Source organism: Artemia franciscana, chromosome 7 (assembly GCF_032884065.1).
Source record: "Artemia franciscana chromosome 7, ASM3288406v1, whole genome shotgun sequence".
In the NCBI taxonomy this organism is placed as follows: Eukaryota; Metazoa; Arthropoda; class Branchiopoda; order Anostraca; family Artemiidae; genus Artemia; species Artemia franciscana.
Genome location: NC_088869.1, coordinates 17,099,139 through 17,120,511, shown reverse-complemented (window position 1 = coordinate 17,120,511; position 21,373 = coordinate 17,099,139). Strand labels below are relative to the sequence as shown.

At 34.8% G+C, this 21,373-nt stretch overlaps 1 protein-coding gene across 3 annotated transcripts in view; it reads left to right on the top strand.

The window, feature by feature from the left end:
• Positions 1–21,373, top strand: part of LOC136028913 (mediator of RNA polymerase II transcription subunit 29-like) — a 44,514-nt gene that overhangs the window by 13,196 nt on the left and 9,945 nt on the right. For 2 of the 3 annotated variants that reach the window (XM_065706875.1, XM_065706876.1), the window contains exons 3-4: positions 6,594–6,852; positions 14,445–14,591. In XM_065706875.1, the coding sequence (XP_065562947.1) occupies positions 6,595–6,852; positions 14,445–14,591 (405 nt within the window). In that variant the 5' untranslated portion in view covers position 6,594. Of the gene's footprint in view, positions 1–2,798; positions 2,932–6,593; positions 6,853–14,444; positions 14,592–21,373 lie in introns of those variants that run through there. The other variant, XM_065706874.1, reaches the window with a different exon arrangement.

Sequence of the window (21,373 nt, the reverse complement as noted above, 5' to 3'; positions counted from 1 at the left end):
GTTTAGTCTTACCCATCAAAAGTTACGAGCCTGAGAAAATGCCTTATTTTTGAAAATAGCGGAAACACCCCCCAAAAGTCATAGAATCTTAACGAAAATCACACCATCAGATTCAGCGTATCAGAGAACCCTATTGTAGAAGTTTCAAGCTCCTATCTGCAAAAATGTGGAATTTTGTATTTTTTGCCAGAAGGCAGAGCATGGATGAGTGTTTATTTGTTTGTTTGTTTTTTGTTTGTTTTTTTTCCCAGGGGTGATCGTGTCGATCCAGTGGTCCTAGAATCTTAAGAGAGGGCATATTCTAACGGAAATGAAAAGTTCTAGTGCCCTTTTTAAGTGACCAAAAAATTGGAGGGCACCTAGTCCCCCTCCCACGCTAATTGTTCTCCCAAAGTCAACGGATCAAAATTCTGAGATAACCATTTTATTAATCATAGTCGAAAAACCTTATATCTATGTCTTTGGGACGACTTACTCCACCACAGTCCCCGTGGGAGGGGCTACAAGTTACAAACTTTGACCAGTGCTTACATATAGTAATAATAATAATAATAATTTATTTTTACCCGCTACAAAAAATCAAAGCGGAGTACCAATAAAAGAAACAAAACAAACACTGCACAAAACAGAAAAAACAAGAAACTAAAGCAAACGAGTAAGGCCCCCGTGGGCGGGCAGATACTTATAAGTAGACTGGGGTATTTTGCCAGCAAGCTCTGTGAGCTTCGACCCAATATCCGGGAAACTATAAATAGATATGAGGCTCCTATTCCTATACCATGGAGGCAGATACAATAGAAAACGGGAAAAACGGAAATAATAAGAACGAATTGAACTGATATCTTTTTTATGAAAAATAGGGTAAATACCAGAAAGAAACAAAACCGAATGATCTATAAAAACCGAGTATAATTTAGCAAGAGACTTTCTATTGTATCTACCTCGGTTAGCAACAATTTTAGAGTAACTTAATTGGATTTTCTTCTTGCAATCAGCAACAGTGAGAGTCCGTAAGGATTTTAGAGTTTTACTAACGTTAATTCCCAGCCACCGAAATGAAGAAACCGACGGGATTTGGGTTGGGGGAGGGGTTGACAAGAGGGGGATATGTTGGGGGAACTTTCCATCGAGGAATTTGTCATGGAGGAAGGAAATTTCCATGAAGGGATTGCAGGATTTTCTAGCATTATTTAAAAAAAGAAAACAATGAAAAAATAAATATGAAAAGTTTTTTTAACTGGAAGTAAGGAGCAGCATTAAAACTTAAAACGAACAGAAATTATTACGCATATGAGGGGCTCACCTCCTCCTAATACCTCGCTCTTTACGCTAAAGTATGTTTAGTGATTTCAGCTATTTATTCTACGGCTTTTGTGATTCAGGGGTCATTCTTAATGAATTGGGATAAATTTAATCTTTAGTGTAAAGAGCGAGTTACTGACGAGGGGGTGAGCCCCTCATATATGTAATAAAAACATGAGATTACAAAAGTCCGTTACTTAAGCTAATTTATAAGTTACGTTTATATTTTGCTAATAAAATTATTCGTAAAAATTAAAAGTTCTAGTTGCCTTTTTAAGTAACCAAAAAATCGCAGAACAACTAGGCTTCCTCCACGGTTCCTTTTTTTTCTCAAAATCATTCGATCAAAACTATGAGAAAGCCATTTAGCCACAAAAAATAATAAACTTGCAAATTTTGTGTTAATTATTCCTCTGTGCAGAGTCAAAATCAAAACATGCATTGATTCAAAAACGTTCAGTATATGAAAGGAGCTGCTTCCTCATCAACGCCCCGCTCTTTACGCTAAAGTTTTCTACTGTTTTAAAAAGTAGAGTTGAGAGAAAGAGTCAAACTTCAGCGTAAAGAACGGGGTGTTGATGAGGAAGGAGCCTTTTTCATATACGAAATAATTTCTGTTCGTTTTAAGTTTTAATGTCGCTCCTTACTTTCAACTAAAAAAAAAACTTTTTTTTTCTAAGTAGAACCTGTTTCTCTGGCTGTGATTATTAAAAGCTCAATCCTTATGAAATATACCTAAGCATAATAAAAACATTATACTTTACAAACAAACAAACTTGGGCAATATATATGCACATTAGGGGGGGTGGGAGTCAAGTATAGCGAGTCTGTATGTCTAATTTGTTACGTGAAATTCTTCTGCACATTATGAAGTAAGAATTGTTTTCTATCTTCACACTGTCCAAATATTTAACCCCAGCCCACTAATGTGCAAATATATAGTCTAAATTATATATTTTTCATCTATTCTATCACCTCTCTTTGTCTTGTCTCACGTTTAGCTAAAAGAAACTAACGAAAAAAGCCGGTTCTACAATGCGTCAATTGATGAACAACTTGAGTGGTCGAGGCTATATCATACAAGTACCCAAATTTTTTATGTGTTTTTATAAGTTTATTTTGTAAGTTCCTCCCCCGAACAAAAATACTTGCTATGGTCTTGGTTTCGAGTGGTATTTTTTATTCATTTATTGATTTTAAGTAGTTAAAACATTTTGGGGTTTGCAACCATATATCGCTACTTACATCCTTGAAACGAATCTTCTAAATTCTTTAAAACTAATCTTTATCTAAATTGGAGAAGCCTTAAGTACCATATTCTCCTCCACCTGTCCCTGTAAATTCTATTTATTTTAAACATTTACCAGAAAAGGAAATGTTATCGAGACTCTATGGGCCAATTACAACTTTGACAATTAGTCTGATTTAAAGACAATATTAAAGTTTTCATTGTTATCATTATTATTATTATTATTCAGTTGGTTACGTTTGAATGAAAAAAACATTCATCTTTCAAAGCCAGTTTATACTTTGAATCCGTTTCGAACGGTTGAAAATCTAAGAAATTTCAATAGTCATCAGTTGCAGGATATATGAATGAAAAATGGAAGATTCTTTGAGATTTAAATTGTAAGTAAAATTTAACATCTAAAAAAATATTAAGCCAGTTTTTGTTCAATTCTTAAGAAAATAGGCGCGCTGCTCTAAAAAATTAAATAAATAATAAAAAAAATTAACTGAAATTTAGGAACAAAATTAAAACTTAAAACAAACATAAATTATTCCGTATGTTAGCGAGACTCCCCCCCCCCTCTTCATTAACCCACTCTTTGCACTGAAGTTCTTTATTTCTTTAGAAAAGATTTCTAATTTTAAGTAAACTTATGTTTCAGGAGTCATTCTCAAAGAATTGGGATACGAATTGTTCGTTTTGCTCTTACGTCAATTTGAGGGGTTTCCGGCTCTTTTTAAAAAATCCTGCAAGTTTATTTTTAAAATAAAATTTTACTATTGAGACAAATGAAATTAATAAGCTAGCATTCCCGAATCAGCTGTAAATGGCGATTTTTTCTCACTAGATTGTTCTGATTCAAACATGTTTTTAGACACTTGGTTACTATGGACTGTTTTACCTATGGACTGTTTTACGGCCCCATGTGCCATTTTTACGGCCCACAGTCCATTGTTTTACTATGGACTGTTTTACGGCCCCATTAAGGGCTCAAAATGTTATTTCTTCCAAAAGTGATTATTGAATTATGAAAGAGGATTAAAAAAAGCATAAAGTGGTTTATTAACTTTAAATCCTAGCTAAACTATGTTTTCAGCTACAAATTTACCAAAATATGTATTTCTTAGGTAATCCCCCTCCCAACAAACCGAACTGCCTTCTCCCTTCCCCGTCATTAATGCCTGGCTATAGCTATAGGCTACATACGAAAGTTTAAATTTGCTAATGTTAGCGCTGTTTCGCATTATAAGCCAACTATTGATAAGAGATGTGCATCTCTTCCAAAATCCCAAATCAGCAACCTGATTGATTATAGGGTCATGTTCATGTGTGGTAAATTTGTTTTATTTCATACTTTCGCTACATAAAACGTGTACACAACACGGATTGTGTCTTTTATAATGTTTTCAAATATACTAATTGCTTCCTTTGCAAATTTTACCCTGAGTCTTTAAAGGGATCCTTAAAGTCACACATTGTACCTTATTAGAAAATGGCTATCAGAAATTCAGAAAACTATTTTAAACTCTTCATAAATATATAGCCTACCTGTCTCATTCTTCCAAATTGTATTGTGTCACTTTACCCCCTTCTCCTGATGGATAAACGTACTGTCCGCTCTGTAAATTCAAACAGTATTTTTCTATATTGTGACTCCCTTCTTTTTCATTAGGTCTATTTTATAGGGAATTGGTGGGACGAAATATAGTCGTGATATTCTAAATATATAAAAACGCAATTTTTTCAACTGAAAGTAACGAGCAACATTAAAACGTGAAACGAACAGAAATTGTTCAATATATGATGGCTATCCCCCCCCCACGAATACCCTGCTCTACCCGCTGAAGTTATTTAGTACTTTTTAACAAAGATTCTTCTGGCGAAAATACAAGATTCTAAATTTTTCAGATGGGAGCTTGAAACCTCTGCAGTAGAGTTCTCTGATATGTTGAATCTGGTGGTCCAATTTTCATTAAGATTCCTTGACTTTTCAGGGTGTTTCATCCCTTTTCCGAAAATCAGGCAAATATTTCTCAGACTCATAGCCTTAAAGCCGATGAATCTTATATATTTGGAATCGGCATAAAAAAAAAATTCTTTTTATAAATCTCTTGTAACCAAAACTCCGTTATTTAGAGTTTCGATCACTATTAGGCCAAGTTGCTCCTAATTTACAGTTCTTGACCACGAATAGTGCGAATATTTTCAGTGGGCTCTATGTTTAGTCAACAGGAGGTGGGGGGGGGGCTAAGTGAAACAATGCACTTTGTTATTTACTGAAGCATGTATTTATAGTTGTTTTAAATTAGCTTTCGTAGTTGTTAATAACTATTTTTTGCTGCCAAATAATAAGCAGCAAGGTGTCACTTTAAGGGTAGGCTACCTTGAAGGATTGGTGTCAATTTTTGAAAATCTTAGTATTTTTCTAAGTCTGTATGGGGGTAAATGTTGCGTTTTTTCATTTATCAGGGAAAGTGCAAAAAGGGTATATTCGAATGAAAATATGCCCAGAAAAGATATTTTTAAAATTTAGAAGGGTGAAAAATTCTAGGGGCCTCATGAATTCCCCACCTCCCTCCTCAATTGACGCCACTGCCTTTAAGGATCCAAAATAAAAATTTGCGAAGGGTATGACTATCATATTTGGGAAGAGGGAAGATGCATCCGTGCGGTATTCACATCCATCCTTGCTAAGTAATGTTTGCGAACCTTGTTGCAAAGGGAGGGGAGCTGGAAGTGGCCCTGAATCCGATGAGCAGTAATTTTCAGGGCATAACGAAGTGAATACATTAGTATCAGTGAATTATTTAAGCACAAAAAGGTGCAGTTTTGCATTGCAATTTCCCTAAATCTTTGGGGAAATTTTAAAAACCAATTTTAAAGGGGGATTTAGTAAATAAGTTTTAGTGTCATTGATTTTAAGTTTACTCCTTTTGAATAATGGTTCAAGGATGTTTGATTTGGGAAATAGGACGTAACTTCACTGTATTAAATAGGAGTCGAATCTCCCTTGATCAGAGATTGGGTATGTTTGTTGGTCATATTTCCGCTGCACTCTGGACTATCTTGTGTTTAGATAAATACCCGGAATGCATCATAGCCATCTGCCGGTAAAAAAAATATGCCAAGATCTATGAATCAGATGTGTTTTCTTGATTCTGACACTACGCTTGTGTCACAGAAGTATAAAATAGAAATAGCAGAAAATTTATCTGAAAAGCTTGTATAAATTCTTACCTACTAATGTTGCCTTACACATATAAAAACTACAGTTCTAAGCTTCTAACTTTTTCATTTTAAAAGAAAATGCACCTTAAATCTTCACTGTGATTGGGCGATCCTATTTTATCTGTGTATGGATAAGCCAAATTTTATCCATGAAAGTTAAACATTGTTCAAATCGACAAATTACATACATAATTGGCACTTTAGTCGTGTGTAATTGTGATTTTACATGAAAGTGTGACTAATGTGGCCTGAGCCTAGCACTGATGACGGTTTTATACTACTTGAAGGTTGTCGTTTTTTTTTTATTGTTTTTTCAAGGTGGGATTTAGGGATAAAAATACAAAACTAATTCCACTCATGTTCTATCATCTCTAAAAGTCTGTGTACATACCGAAAACATTAACTTGACATAGCACAAGTTTACTAGCACTTGAAAGTCGTTTTTTGCAGGGGGGAGGGATCAGGACACAAAATAAATGTCTTTTATGTTCAATCATCTATAATAGCCTTTCTAAAGTTCCCAAAATAGCTTTCTTGTTGGTCATTTATCTCTTGAAAAATATCTGTTATCCTTTCAGTATTTATGAGTTTCTCATCATACCAATATTTTAGCTTGGTGGGTTATCAGGGTTTCGGATTGTCCCGAACCACCAAGAAAGTTTTTCAGGAGATTCATATTAAAAGAGATTCCCGCTATCCTTCATTAGTTTAGGTTAGGTGTTCTATTGGTTCTTTACTATACCAAAGAACCTCTCTGTTGGGTATTTGTATATTAGCATGTTATGTATATATGATTGACAAATAAATGAACTTGAACCTGAATGTATTTTAGAATGTCTGGTGGTCATCTACTTCCAAATTATATGCCAAATCCTGGTCAACAAATGCAACAACAAGGTGTATCCAGTCAGGTTCAAATGATACAGCAAGTTGGTCTGGGCAGCATTCAGCAGGGGGGAATGATGGTCCAGCCTAGTCAAGCACAACAAAGTTCTCAACAGTCTCAGCAACAAAGCCAAGCTGATCAGCAAAGGATTGATCCAATCCAGAAAGCAAAGGCACTTATATGGCCTTTAAAAGAAAATTTGTCTGTAAGCACAAATGAGTGTATTATGTCTTTTTGTGGGTTAACTTACTGAATCGGACTCAAATCTTTCTACGTTGACTAATGAATAAGGTAATAACAATACCTGTCGATGACAACCTATCTGACGCTTTTGACCAAAAACCTCAAGGGACGACCTTGACAACCCAGCAAGCATTACTCACGTTTATTTAATTAATTTTAAAATGTTTTTAAGGGTTATTGGAAAAGATGAACATGAAGTACAATATAGAAAGAAATGATAGAGTAGTAAAGGAAACACTAAAGTAGTAAAGTAATAAAGCAGTAAAAAAACACTTAAAAAAATGCTTAAACGCGAGCCGCTCAGAAGCCAAATCAATTATTTTACTACTGAAAAAAGTTTTCAAATTTTACTATCCTGATCGGCTCTTAACTTGGTGCATTTATAAAGAAACTTTCCTAAAATAAGATACTACTGCTCCACTCTAACAAAATTGAATGCATTGATTTTTACTTAATAAAAATTCAACACTGTTTTTGTATTAAATTTATCTAACATTGTCCCCAATGTTTCCAATCCTGGCTTTATCCACGGATTTTTATTCAATACTATATGCAATTGGTGTTCATCGATTTCAGCTTCCTTGGGCTAAGTCTTGTTTGTACTCAGCCAATGCCAAACCTTCCCTTACCTTAGCTCCTCCAGGGCCAGGTGTAGCACATAGAGCATCAACGAAGCCTCGCCAAACGTCTCGGAGCAGAGCAGCAGCCGTGATGTCCTCCCACTGTGGTTGTAACGACAGCTCAGCACTCCGCAGGTCTCGGTCGTACTGTCGTCTGAGGGTGTGTTTCGATCACCCTCTTTTTCGCCCACCCTCGTAGACAGGGTTGCCACTCTAGGCAGCATTCGGAAGACGGTCTCCTGACATTTGGAGGACATGACCAGACGAGACAGACTAGGATAGTTAGATTATACTAGACAGATTAGAAGAGACAGACTTGACTAAACAAACTAGACAAACTAAACTAGGCAGACCAGAAAGATTAGACTTGACAGACTGACGTTCTGCCAAAAAAACTCCCCCAAAAGACAAGTGATCTTCATGAGAACCGCTCCATTAGATTCAGCATATCAAAGAACTCTACTTTAAAAGTTTGAAGCTCCATTACCTCCATGACATAACCAAAATAGGTCCGTCTTCTCTGCTTCAGGAGATTTGTGACTGGCGGTTAACCCGTTCTTCTGTGGATCACTACGTTCGTGACCCTGTCCTGCCACGAAATATTAAGAATTCTTCTGAGGCAGACATTCTCAAATGTCTATAGCAACATTCACTAAACTATGGTATCTGTATCAGCCTCAATGTTGCTATAAAAACTATAGCAACATTTAGGCACCTGAAAAATAACTAAAATCCTTCTTCTTTCAAAGATCCCCCCTCCTTTCCTTAGATTTTTGGCTCGCTTGCAAGGTCTTCCAGTTCCTATTCTTTTGGTAAACTATAGCACAGTCCCCTATCTCCTCTGGTTATTTATAAGAGTCTCTGGTTATTTTATTTTCAAATTTATTTGAATACTCCGTGTTTAGAAATAAATGAAAATTAGATAGTTTTTGCATATCATTTATGCCTACATTAAGAAAAATTGGTTTGTTCAGGTTTTACCTTTTTGTAAAGTTTGTATCATGTAATCCAACGGGTTTTAAACTACTTGCAGCTCCCTGTAGGAAAGAAAAATTAATGGCATAAAACAATTAAAGAAAGCTTTCAGAGATTTCATATTATCTGTTTAAGGTCAATGTCCATAGTACAAATATATGTACGAACAGTAGCGAAAAGTCCTATACTCTCCATTAAAGATTTTAAAACATATCGATTTAGAGCTTTCTTCATGACTCGCCTCTTTGCGCACGCACAATGACTGATGTTTAGTGCATTACATATGCTATGACCTGACTGAATGCCAAGGAGCAACTGAAACGTACTGGGAATTTCCCAGTTGGCGCGCTATGATGTGTGTCATTTTTTAACAAACTTTTCGCTACCGTCTGTATGTATATTCATGCTGTGATCAAACAGTTCGTGGTAACGAACTGTAGTAAGGAGCGACCCGGCTCAATAGTAAACGAAACTCTAAAAACGGAATTTTGATGCTAAAAGATACATCAAAAGAATCAGATTTTCATGCTGATTTTAAATATATAAGTTTCATCAAATTTAGTCCTTATCATCAAAAGTTACGAGCCTGAAAAAATTGCCTTATTTTAGAAAATAGGGGACAACACCCCCTAAAAGTCACAGAATCTTAACGAAAATCACACCATCGCATTCGGCGTATCAGAGAACCCTAAAGCAAAATTTTTAAGCTCCTATCTACAAAAATGTGGAATTTCGTATTTTTTGCCAGAGACAAATCACGGGTGCGTGTTTATTTGGTTTTTTTTTGTTTTGTTTTTTTCCAGGGGTCATCGTATCGACCAAGTGGTCCTAGAATGTTGCAAGAGGGCTCATTCTAACGGAAATTAAAAGTTCTAGTGCCTTTTTAAGTGACCAAAAAAATTGGAGGGCACCTAGGCCCCTCCCACGCTCATTTTTTCTCCAAAGTCAACAGATCAAAATTTTGAGATGGCCATTTTGTTCCGCATAGTCAAAAATCATAATAACTATGTCTTTGGGAATGACTTACTCCCCCACAATCCCTGGGGAGGGGCTGCAAGTTACAAATTTCGACCAGTGTTTACATATAATAATGGTTATTGGGAAGTGTACAGTCGTTTTCAGGGGATTTTTTTTTTGGTTTTGGGGCTGGGGTTGAGGGGAGGGGGCTATGTGGGAGGATCTTTCCTTGGAGAAATATGTCATGGGGGAACAGAAATCCAATGAAAAGGGCACAGGATTTTCTAAAATTACTATAAAAAAAACACTGAAAAAATAAACATGGAAAAGTTTTTTCAATTGAAAGTAAAGAGTAGCATTGAAACTTATAACGAACAGAGATATAAAAGTTTGTTACGTAAGTTAATTCTTAACTTACGTATATTTTTTACTAATAAAAAAACTCGTTAAAAATTAAAATTTATAGTTGCCTTTTTATGTAACCGAAAAATTGCCTGGCAACTAGGCCTCCTTCCCCATCCCTTATTTCTCAAAATCGTCTGATCAAAACTAAGAGAAAGCCATTTAGCCAAAAAAGGAATTAATATGCAAATTTCATTTTAATAATTTATGTGTGGAGAGCCAAAATCAAACATGTATTAATTCAAAAACGTTCAGAAATTACGTAAGAAAAACTAGTTTTTTTAACTGAAAGTAAGGAGCGACATTAAAACTTAAAACGAACAGAAATTACTCCGTATATGAAATGGGTTGTCCCCTCCGCAATCCCTCGCTCTTTACGCTAAAGCTTTTAATTGTTTTAAAAAGCAGAATTGTGGCAAAGAGTCAAACTTTAGCGTAAAGAGCAAGGGATTGCGGAGGGGACAACCCATTTCATATACGGAGTAATTTCTGTTCGTTTTAAGTTTTAATGTCGCTCCTTACTTTCAGTTAAAAAAACTAGTTTTTCTTATGTAATAAATACCGTAAAAAGGGGCAGAAAAGTATTGCTATGCAATAAGTGGTACTGTTTCTCTTTTAGGAAATTAGGCACATAAGCAAAGTTTATTTTGAGGGGAGACAGAAGCATCAAAACAGCAAATAGGGTAAATCATAGCAACATGTAGGAAAACTGTAAAAAAAATCAAGTACTGTAATTTACTTAAATTCCATGTTTATTATGGGTGTAGATAGTTAACCAGAAAGTAAGGATATGATATAAATTTAACGTTTTGTAAAAATGTGTAAAAATCACGTTGGACATAATAGGCAGGGCTTTTATCGTTATAGTTTACTTTAGAGAAGCCCAGCTATCCCCCCTCCCTGCAATAAAACTGACGGTTTCCCTAAAAAATTTCCATTACATTCGAAAAAGATATGTAGAAATTACAAGACATTTAGAGTAAAATCATGCTTGCTGGTTTTCTGAACGTATTACGCCTTTATATACAAAATAATCAGTGCACTAATTGATTTAGGAAAATGAGAAACAAAAATATATTTGGTATTACAGTTTTTGGTACTTGTATGATATAACCCCTACCGCTTAAGTTGTTCATTCATTGACGCATTGTAAAACCGGTTTTATCGTTAGTTCCTTTCTCGACAATTGAAGTGTCGGTCGTAAATGAGGGCTAGTCTCTTTCGCTGTTCTGTTTCACGACAATCTTTGGCCTCACATTGTAACAAGGAGCCAACTAGATATTTTTCCTCGAAAATTATCGGGTCATCCGCAACACAGCCCTTACTCAGCATCATCAAACTATCAACTGTTTTCAAAACGTAAGGGATATTTCTCGGCGGAAAACGAAAATGATCACTTGCTGAAAGAAACGGTTACAAACTGTTTTAACGGTCAGGCGGCAGAGCTCTTCGATGGCAGATTTCAATTGGTATTTCACCACTTTACAAATATTCAGATGTCGGAAAAAGAACATCCATATTTTAGATTGCACCATCATCTACGTTCACGATTAAATCTTATCTTTTTCCATTATAAAACGGCGATTAAGTTTTACTAAGCATTTTCCTAAAACAGTGCTCAATGTATCAATTCAGCATTTGCAGATAACATGATATCATTATCCTGTTCTAAGGTTTTCCTGTCCAAGAACTTAAATAATGCTACTTATTGCCATCTATATTACCGTCTATAAGATGAATGCCATCTGTAAATAGTATGCTATATTATATCATAATACGCAGCTAGCAGCGTATGTCACACGACAAGAAAATGGAACACATAATGAAATCGAAACTCAAGAAGTTCATCATAGTAGTACTTTATAAAGTACGAAACAAAAGACGACAGATATCGTTGATGCCTTTCACGTTAGAAGACAAAGGAGTTGGCATGACAAAGCGAGAGCTCTACGTGTTTTCGGCCGACTATTTTGTGGTTCTTGAAAATCCGGTTAAATTTTGCGAAGGACGTCCAAGTTTAGGCATTTTTTTCAAAAACACATCGCAAGATGAAAGTCCCTATCAAATAGCTTTTGAAGCCTCAATGTCAGCAGCCTGTTCTCATAAAAAAAAATTTACAAAAAACTGAAGGATGCGATACAAGAGCCTTAAGGTCCGAACCGGTGGTGCTGATCTCCGTCTCAAGGCCCCTCAGCCAGGAAGTGCAATGGGAGGATGGGGCCAGCCATCCTGTGCTTTTGCACACCCTTCCTGTTTGCCTTCCCCAGGTTCCTCCAGGTACCCATTTAGATTTGGGTCGACTCCGGCTGAGCTTACAGAGTCACGCCACTGACCCCCGTCCCTAACTAAATGATTGGGTATACTAAGGTTTGAACCTTCACCCTCGCGGACAGAGGATCCTAAATCCAGTGCACCAATCCACTGAAGGCTGTCCTCATAGGATATGAAATTTACCCCAAGCAGTAATTGGCGCGCCCACTTCTGAATATTTTCAAGCTTTTCGGTGGTTTGAATAGAAGTTAGACATAGCTACCAACTAAGACGAGTAAATTTGGTTTGTGATCTGACATACACACAGTATAGACTGTGCCTAATGGAATTAAAGCGAGGTAGACATGCAAATTTTGTTAAGTAGAGGGAAGCTATTATTTGATAGAATGAGCTATCCCTGGTATTTGAAAGTTCAATAGAGCTTAAGTAGCGTACCTTAACCCAATACTCATCTGCACCTAGTTAGGAACTACAACGACCCCTCTTTGCACACACCTCTTATCTATGTCCGTCTTACTTTTTTGCTATCTTTTAATCCTTGAGTTGCAGAATTAAGAATAGTGATATCAATCGCAGCTTATTATAGCACAAACAGATAAGTGTTATCCTAATTTTACGTAGGCCTAGCTTATTACAAAGAATTTCTTCTGGTAAATAACGCAGATATATAAACACGGCTACAAATTAAAAAAGGATATGAGTATATTATAGATAGGCTAATTACTAATTCTTTTTGTGGTGAAAAACTAATCATCCTTAGAGTAATACAAAGCTGCATCCAGGGGACTTTACGGGGTTTGACCACCCCCCCCCCCAATATTTTTATTCGACTCGTAAAAACGAAACAAAATACACATAAACAAAAATTTCGATGTCTTTTTTACAATTTTATTGTACCCCCCCCCCCGAACAGAAATCCTGGATACGCCTTTATGGTAGTAATGTCATTTTTCAACTTCAAAATAGATTGTCAGGTTAAAAAATTTTCAACCTGTGCTTGATAAATTCCCTCTACAGTACGGGTTATAGTACCTAAATACTTTTAACTGAACCCTCATTTACATTTAGAAAAAAAATGATGAGTTAGTTGCAATGTCCTTGGGATAGTGTTGTCTCTGTGAAAAACATTACGGAAAGGTGAATTAAAACTGTAAACCAAAGCATGCAAGCTCTGTTTATTTTTGCATCGATTCTAGTAATCTTGATAGCTAACTGGGGTGCAATTGATCATTCAAATAAATATTTTAATCTCCATATTGTCGTGCCAAAACCAAAAAGTGTATAATACATCTCTTTCCAGAAGTGGATATTGCACCCCTTGTGAGCCTCCATTAGATCTTTATTCATTGGTCACAACTATAGAGGTGTGACTTGGGAAAATCAAACGTGATTGAGCGACACATTCCTAGGAATGTTGGCATTTTATGAAAGTTGAAGTACATTTTCCCAAGAGATATTTTAAGAACACTTAATTCATCCTTATATTGTTTTGCTGTTTGGGGTTGTACATTTCCTTCTCATCTCCATCATATTCGAGTTTTGCAGAATAAAGCAGTTCGAGTATTATGCGGTGTTGGTTTTAAAGACTCGGTACAAAAGAGGTATATAAATTGTGAAATCTTGGCTTTAGCAGGACTTATTACTTTTTATCGAAGCCTGTTTACCCATATGTTTTAAAAGTATGTTTGAATTAGGAAGCGATATTCATACACATTTTACGAGACAGTCCAATATAATTCGTCGTCCGCTTGCTATTACCCGTAGATCTCAATTTTCTATTCGGTATCTAGGGCCCCATTAATGGAATTGTTTACCAATGACTTTAATAAACATGGATAATTTTCGGGAATTCCGGTGGGAATTAAAACCATTTTGCCTTAGAATTTATGGTTTTTATAGTTGAGTGAACTTCAGGTGAACCAAGATGTTGGTTTTGTTTTAGGCGATACTGGTCAAGCGGTTTTAGTTTCTTTTTGTTTTGTCTTTTTTGTCTTTTAAGAAATGTAAACCTGTATCGATCGAAATGCTGGGTAATTGAATATTTTTTTCCTTTTTCTTTTCTCTCCTTTTTTCTTTTTCTTTTCTTTTTTTATTTTCCTCTCCTTTTTTCATTCGTATGTGTACTGAGGTTGTAAGCCCAAAAAAGCTTTGCTTCAGGCCATTTGCTTGTTTTGTTTTGTTTATTTATTTTAATAAACACATCTTTCTCTCTCTCAAAGAAAGTACCACGGATGGGTATATTTCCTATACATCAAACTGAAGCCATATATATATATAAATTTTTTTCTTTGTAAAAATTAATCTCTTTATTCTCATATTTCTAATTTAGGCGGCAATGAAATTAGCAGCCCAGAACCTGCAGCAAAATAATATGATAGACCTGGCAACTGGAAAAGCTTCTGATAATGCCCCTCCAAGATATGATCGACAGCTTGAAGAGTTCTACGCCATCTGTGATCAGCTTGAACTTAATTTGGTAAATACTTGTTTCTTATCCTTTCGCGCATTCTGTATTTATTTTGTAACATTCTACTTACTACAGCCGATTTACTAGTGAAAAAAATAGAGGAAGTATAAATATACAATCTATTTTTCGAACCTACCAATTTTTAAGAATATAGTAGTTTGTTGATTATATCTAATTTGGTTCAATAAATCTAAAACATGCATAAATCATTTTAGAAAACAGTATGTTACATAAGTGATGTGTATTGCTTTTGCATTTTAATATGAGGTTACACACAGTTATTATAAAAGTTTTTTTTTGGGCCTAATGTATGCCTAAGGAATAGGCTCTAGCTAGGCTACAGCCTAAGCTATAACCAATTTTTAATAATATACTAGTTTGTTGATTATATCTAATTTGGGTCAATAAATCTAAAAGATGCTGAAAAATTTTAGAAAACAGTATGTTACATAAAAGTGATGCGTGTTGTTTTTTATTTTAAAATGAAGCTAAACATTTATTATAAAAGGTGGCATTCGTTTATTCGGATATAGAACAAAAAGAAAAATATTTTGGATTGTTAATTTTATACTTATTCTCTGCAGTTTTTGAATATTCTTATCCATTCCCCCTCTAATGGTCTCTTAAAGCCCTAGGCTATGTGAAGAATCTAACCAAAAAACGATGAATTTTTCACTTTAAAAGGTTAAGTTTCTTTAGGACTAATATATGCCTAAAGAATAGGCTATAACATAGGCTATAGCCTAAGCTATAACCAATTTTGAAGAATATACTAGTTTGTTGATTATGTCTAATTTGGGTCAATAAATCTAAAAGATGCTGAAAACATTTTAGAAAACATTATGTTGCATAAAAGTGACCCTTTTGGTTGTTTGTTTTTTTTTTTTTTTATCGTGAGGTTACACGCATTATTATAAAAGGTGACATTCGTTTATTTATAATTTTTTATGTTCTAATGGAACAAAAATAAATGGAAAATAAAACAACAAAGTAAAGAAACCATTACATAAGGAAATAAATATAGGGAAAGAAATAATGCGAAAAAGTAGATAAATATATGAAAATGTGTAAGATTATGGGGAAAATCATGAAAGTAATAATTTTTCTTTACTGGAAAATAAATGGGAAATAAAATAACTAAGTAACGAAATCACTATCTAAGGAAATAAATAAAGGGAAAGAAATAATGTGAAAAGTAAATAATGTGAAAATGTGTGAGATTGTGGGGAAAATCATGAAAGTAATAATTTTTCTTGAATGGGAAATAAAATAACTAAGTAAAGAAATCATTAACTAATGAAATAAACATAAAGAAAGAAATAATGCGAAAAACTCGAGAAAGATATGAAAATGTATGAGATTAGGAGGAAAGTTATGAAAATAATCATTCCTCTATACTGGGATCCAATACAGAGGAAAACCTATGTGTGTAAACATATGTTGTTCGACTATGTGTGTACAATTTCTACTCGAATGGTATGGAATCTGGATGTCGAAGCAAAATTCGACTTGGGAATCTACAAATTTGTATTTCATGAAGGAAACTCGCATAAAACGAGTCTGCTGGGGTAATTTAAGAGGTGGCATAAGGTATTTTTTCATCCTTTTTTAACATATAACTCTGTCCATTCACTTGATTGATTTAGTCTGTCTTTCGATATCCTATTTGTTCTTTATTATATACTAGCTGTTGGTGTGGCGCTTCGCACCACACAAACACCTAGTTGGTGGGGGGGCGCTTTGCCCTCCACCGCGCGTAAGTCGTTACGCGCCATTGTAGTTGTGTCCCTGTGTCTCACCTGTGATATATATATATATATATATATATATATATATATATATATATATATATATATATATATATATATATATATATATATATATATATATATATATATATATATATATATTAGTTTTTCAGTGTTTTTAGTTTTTGTCTTTTTTATTTTTTTATTCTTTTGTTATTTTTTAGTTTTTTTCTATTTCTTCTTTTTTAGTTATTTTTTCTTTATTAGTTATTTTTTCTTTTTTAGTTTATTGTTGGTTTTTGGTTTTTAGTTTCTTTTATTTTTATTTCTTTGTTTTTTTTCTTTGTTAGTTTTTTCCTTTTTTTATTTTTTTATTTCTTTTTTGGTTATTTTTTTTTTATTTTGTTTGTTTTATTATTATTATTTGTTTGGTAGAATACAGACAGACAGAAAGACAGAAACATTAAACAATTAAACAAGAAAAGATATACATAAATTTTATACAAAAGAGACAGGGAGGCAGACTGTAAATTTTTATATATATAAATGGATAGATATGGATTACCGCAAAGTGACTTGAACTCACATCCTTCGAATTCGAAAGAGAGCATCAAAGCCAATGTACTGCTTGTAAATGTTAATAAAGATTGTATTATTGAATACTAATTAATATAGAGTGGTAGAGAAAATGGAAAACAACTGAATTTTTTTTTTTTTTTTTTATAATTGCCATTGAGCTTAGTTTTTTCTTTTCTTTTTATGACATTTCTTACGATTATGATTACTATTCCACTTGTACATTTCTTAATTATTTACTTTTTATTAGAGGCTATATCTATTTGCTTTCGGAAGTACCAAAACATAACATTAAAACTAAAACCATTTTTTTCAAATAGCGTATCTTAATGGAATGAATGACGTTATATATACTCCTCATTGGTTAAAAAGTTTCAATGATGTCAGTAAAAGTTTATCTTGCGAACTTAACAGATACAATTTATAACTCATGAAAGCACTAATTAACACAATGGTTGTATCCAAGGATCCTGTACTGAGATTAGTATCCAATCTTAGGAATCAAAAGGTTTACTACTAGAATTATCACTATTTAAGATTAGAGAAAGATTGCCTGACACGGATAAAAACTCCTTTAAAAGACAAAAGAAGGCCTATAGAAGTAACAATGCTAAACACACATGGTTACTATGGTAAATGCAAATTTATAAAAGAAGAATAATAGCCTGTATTAGATGAAATTGAAACATTCCTAGAAAAACTAGCAAGTGAGAAAAAATTTGCCATTTCTGGTAGATTCCAAACTAGTAAATATTTTCTTGATTAGTCTCAACGGTATGATGGTATTTTGAAAAAAAAAATTACTGGTGTTTTGAAAACAGCCTTGATATAGACACTTGAAATTACTCTGGCCAAAAACCATTTACAGGAAATTTTCAGTTCCTTGGCTTGATTAAATGAAAAAAAACTATTTTTTTTAGCTGAAAGTAAGGAGCGACATTAAAACTTAAAACGAACAGAAATTACTCCGTATATGAAATGGGTTGTCCCCTCCGCAATCCCTCGCTCTTTACGCTAAAGCTTTTAATTGTTTTAAAAAATAGAATTGTGGCAAAGAGTCAAACTTTAGCGTAAAGAGCGAGGGATTGCGGAGGGGATAACCCATTTCATATACGGAGTAATTTCTGTTCGTTTTAAGTTTTAATGTCGCTCCTTACTTTCAGCTAAAAAAAATAGTTTTTTTTCATTTAATTTCTGAACGTTTTTGAATTAATGCATGTTTGGTTTTGGCTCTCCTCAGATAAATTATTAAAATAAAATTTGTATATTAATTCTTTTTTTGGCTAAATGGCTTTCTCTTAGTTTCGATCAGACGATTTTAAGAAATAAAGGGTGGAGAAGGAGGTCTAGTTGCCCTCCAATTTTTCGGTTACTTAAGAATGCAACCAGAACTTTTAATTTTTAACGAATGTTTTTATTAGTAAAAAGTATACGTAACTTAAGAATTAACTTACGTAACAAACTTTCATAATCTTATATTTTTATTATGTATACGAGGGGGTTTGTACCCTCGTTAATACCTCGCTCTTTACACTAAATCGTAAGTTTTGTCCCAATTCTTTAAGAATGACCCCTGAATCAGAAAGGCCGTAGAATAAATAGTTTAAATTACTAAAAATACTTTAGCATAAAGAGTAAGGTATTTATCTCCTCCTAAATACCTCGCTCTTTATAGTAAAGTATTTTTAGAACCCCTCATTTGCGTAATAATCTCTGTTCGTTTTAAGTTTCAATGCTACCCCTTCCTTTCATTTGAAAAAACTTTTCATATTTATTTTTCATTGTTTTCTTATAGTAATGCTAGAAAATCTTGCGCCCTTTTCATTGAATTTTGCTTCCCCCATGACAGATTCCTCCAAGCAAAGATCCTCCAACATAGTTCCCTCCCCTCAGCCCCACCCCCAAACAAAATAAAATCCCCCTGAAAACGTCTGTACACTTCCCAATAACCATTACTATATGTAAACACTGGTCAAAGTTTGTAACTTGCAGCCCCCCCCCCCAGGGATTGTGGGGGAGTAAATCATCTCCAAAGACATAGTTATTATGATTTTCGACTATACTGAACAAAATGGCTATCTCAAAATTTTGATTCGTTGACTTTGGCAAAAAATGAGCATGGGAGGGGGCCTAGATGCCCTCCAATTTTTTTGGTCACTTAAAAAGGGCACTAAAACTTTTCATTTCCGTTAGAATGAGCCCTCTTGTGACATTCTAGGACCACTTGGTCGATACGATGACCCCTGGGAAAAAGAAAAAACAAAAAAATAAACACGCACCCGTGATTTGTCTTCTGGCAAAAAATACGAAATTCCACATTTTTGTAGATAGGAGCTTGAAACTTCTACAGTAGGGTTCTCTGATACGCTGAATCTGATGGTGTCATTTTCGTTAAGATTCTACGACTTTTAAGGGGTGTTTCCCCCTATTTTCTTAAATAAGGCAAATTTTCTCAGGCTCGTAACTTTTAATGGGTATGACTAAACTTGATTAAACTTATATATTTAAAATCACCATTAAAATGCAATTTTTTTGATGTAGCTATTGATATCAAAATTCAATTTTTTAGAGTTTTGGTTACTATTGAGCCGGGTCGCTCCTTACTACAGTTCGTTACCACGAACTGTTTGAAACAACAAGGTGATTATATTAAGCATTATTGAACTTCAAAATATCCAACAGATTATAATCCAAAAGTTCAATAACTACATCTGCTGAATTTTTAATATAACTAGAATATTGTTGATGAGGTCCAAGACTAGTTTCAGGTTGAACCTATTACCTTATGGTAGGGCCTCAACCATTCCCAATATCTAAGAGATATGAGTAATGTTTCTGTAAGAAAGTATCTATTAGAGTGTTGCGGAGAAAAACCTTTTTCATTTTCCTTTCCCCCTCCAAATGAGCCGAATTCAGAGTATAAAGACTGCAGCAGTTATTTTTAAGTCATTTTAATTTCAAGCCTTTTGACAAATTTGTCACACCATTCATACTGTAATTTCTTTTAAATTTGAACTACCTTAGAAACAAATCCGTCCCTAGCAGACTGTTCTGTACTTCTTCTGATACCAGAATATTTAGCTTGATTTATCGTTAATATGAACCGCACTTATTACTAAAACTGAACTAAACTCAAAATCCAAAAAATATTTTGTAATCACAGAACACTTTTGTTTTTAATTAGAAAATTAAATAATAAAAAAACAAGTTTTTTCAAATGAAAGTAAGAAGCGTCATTAAAACTTAAAACGAACAGAAATTACTCGGTATGTGAAATGGGTTGTCCCCTCCTCAACGCCTCCCTCTGTACGCTAAAGTTTGACTCTTTCTCTTAGCTCTACTTTTTTAAAAAGGAAAAAACTTTAGCGTAAAGAGCGGGGCGTTGAGGAAGAAAAGCCCCTTTCATATACGGAGTAATTTCTGTTCGTTTTAAGTTTTAATGTCGCTCCTTACTTTCATTTGAAAAAACTTGTTTTGTTTTTTTATTTAATTTCTGGACGTTTTTTAATTCATGCATGTTTTGATCTTGGCTCTTGACTTACTTACTTACTTAAGTCTCCTGCTGGGCACTGCTCGGCGTAGAGAGTGACGTCTGCCTCTTCCACCCACTTCGGTCCATGGCGAGTATTTTCTCTTCGCCCTGTCTGATGTTTGCCATCGCCAAGAACTCGGACAGGCTGTCGGACCAACGTTTCTTCGGTCGGCCTCTTGGTCGCTTCCAACCAACTTTGGTAGGGTCGAAGTCATAGATCATTTTTGCGGGTAGATGTGGTGGCATTCGAAGCAGATGCCCGAACCATCGTAAGGTTCGCTCGGCTGCTTGAGTCGAAAACCAAGACTGCTTTGTGAGCTGCAGAAGCTTTTCATTGCTGACGAAGTCAGACCATCGTAAGCCCTCAATCCTCCTCAGGCTCTTTGCATGAAATACGTCTATTTTCTTGAGGGTTGCAGCTGATGCTTGCCATGTCTCAGCTCCGTAAAGCATCACAGAACCGACTAGAGCGTTGAAGATCCGCAGTTTCGTTGTGCGACTGATATTTGGTTTTCGCCAGAGGTGACGATTCAGTCTACCCATGACAGAAGACGCTTTAGATAATCTTGCCTGCAGCTCGGGGAGAAGTGAGCCATTTGAAGAAATTACGGAGCCCAGGTAGGTGAAGTCTTTAACAACCTCGATGCTAGTGGTGCTGTCCAGGCTAACTGGAGAGTTAACAGCAGGAGAAGACGGGTCTATGGCCAGTTTTGTTCCAGTTTATATGCAGTCCTACTTTGGCAGCCTCTTCTCGCAGAATTCGGAGCGCTTCCAGCAGCTGCTCCATGGAGTCCGCCAGAATGGCCAAGTCATCGGCAAAATCGACATCTGTGATGGTATGATCTCCGAATTTGAGCCCAAAGCTGAGACGTGAAGTGGTTTTCGTCATAACGTAATCTATGATGACATTGAAGAGCTCTGGGGCCACTGCACAT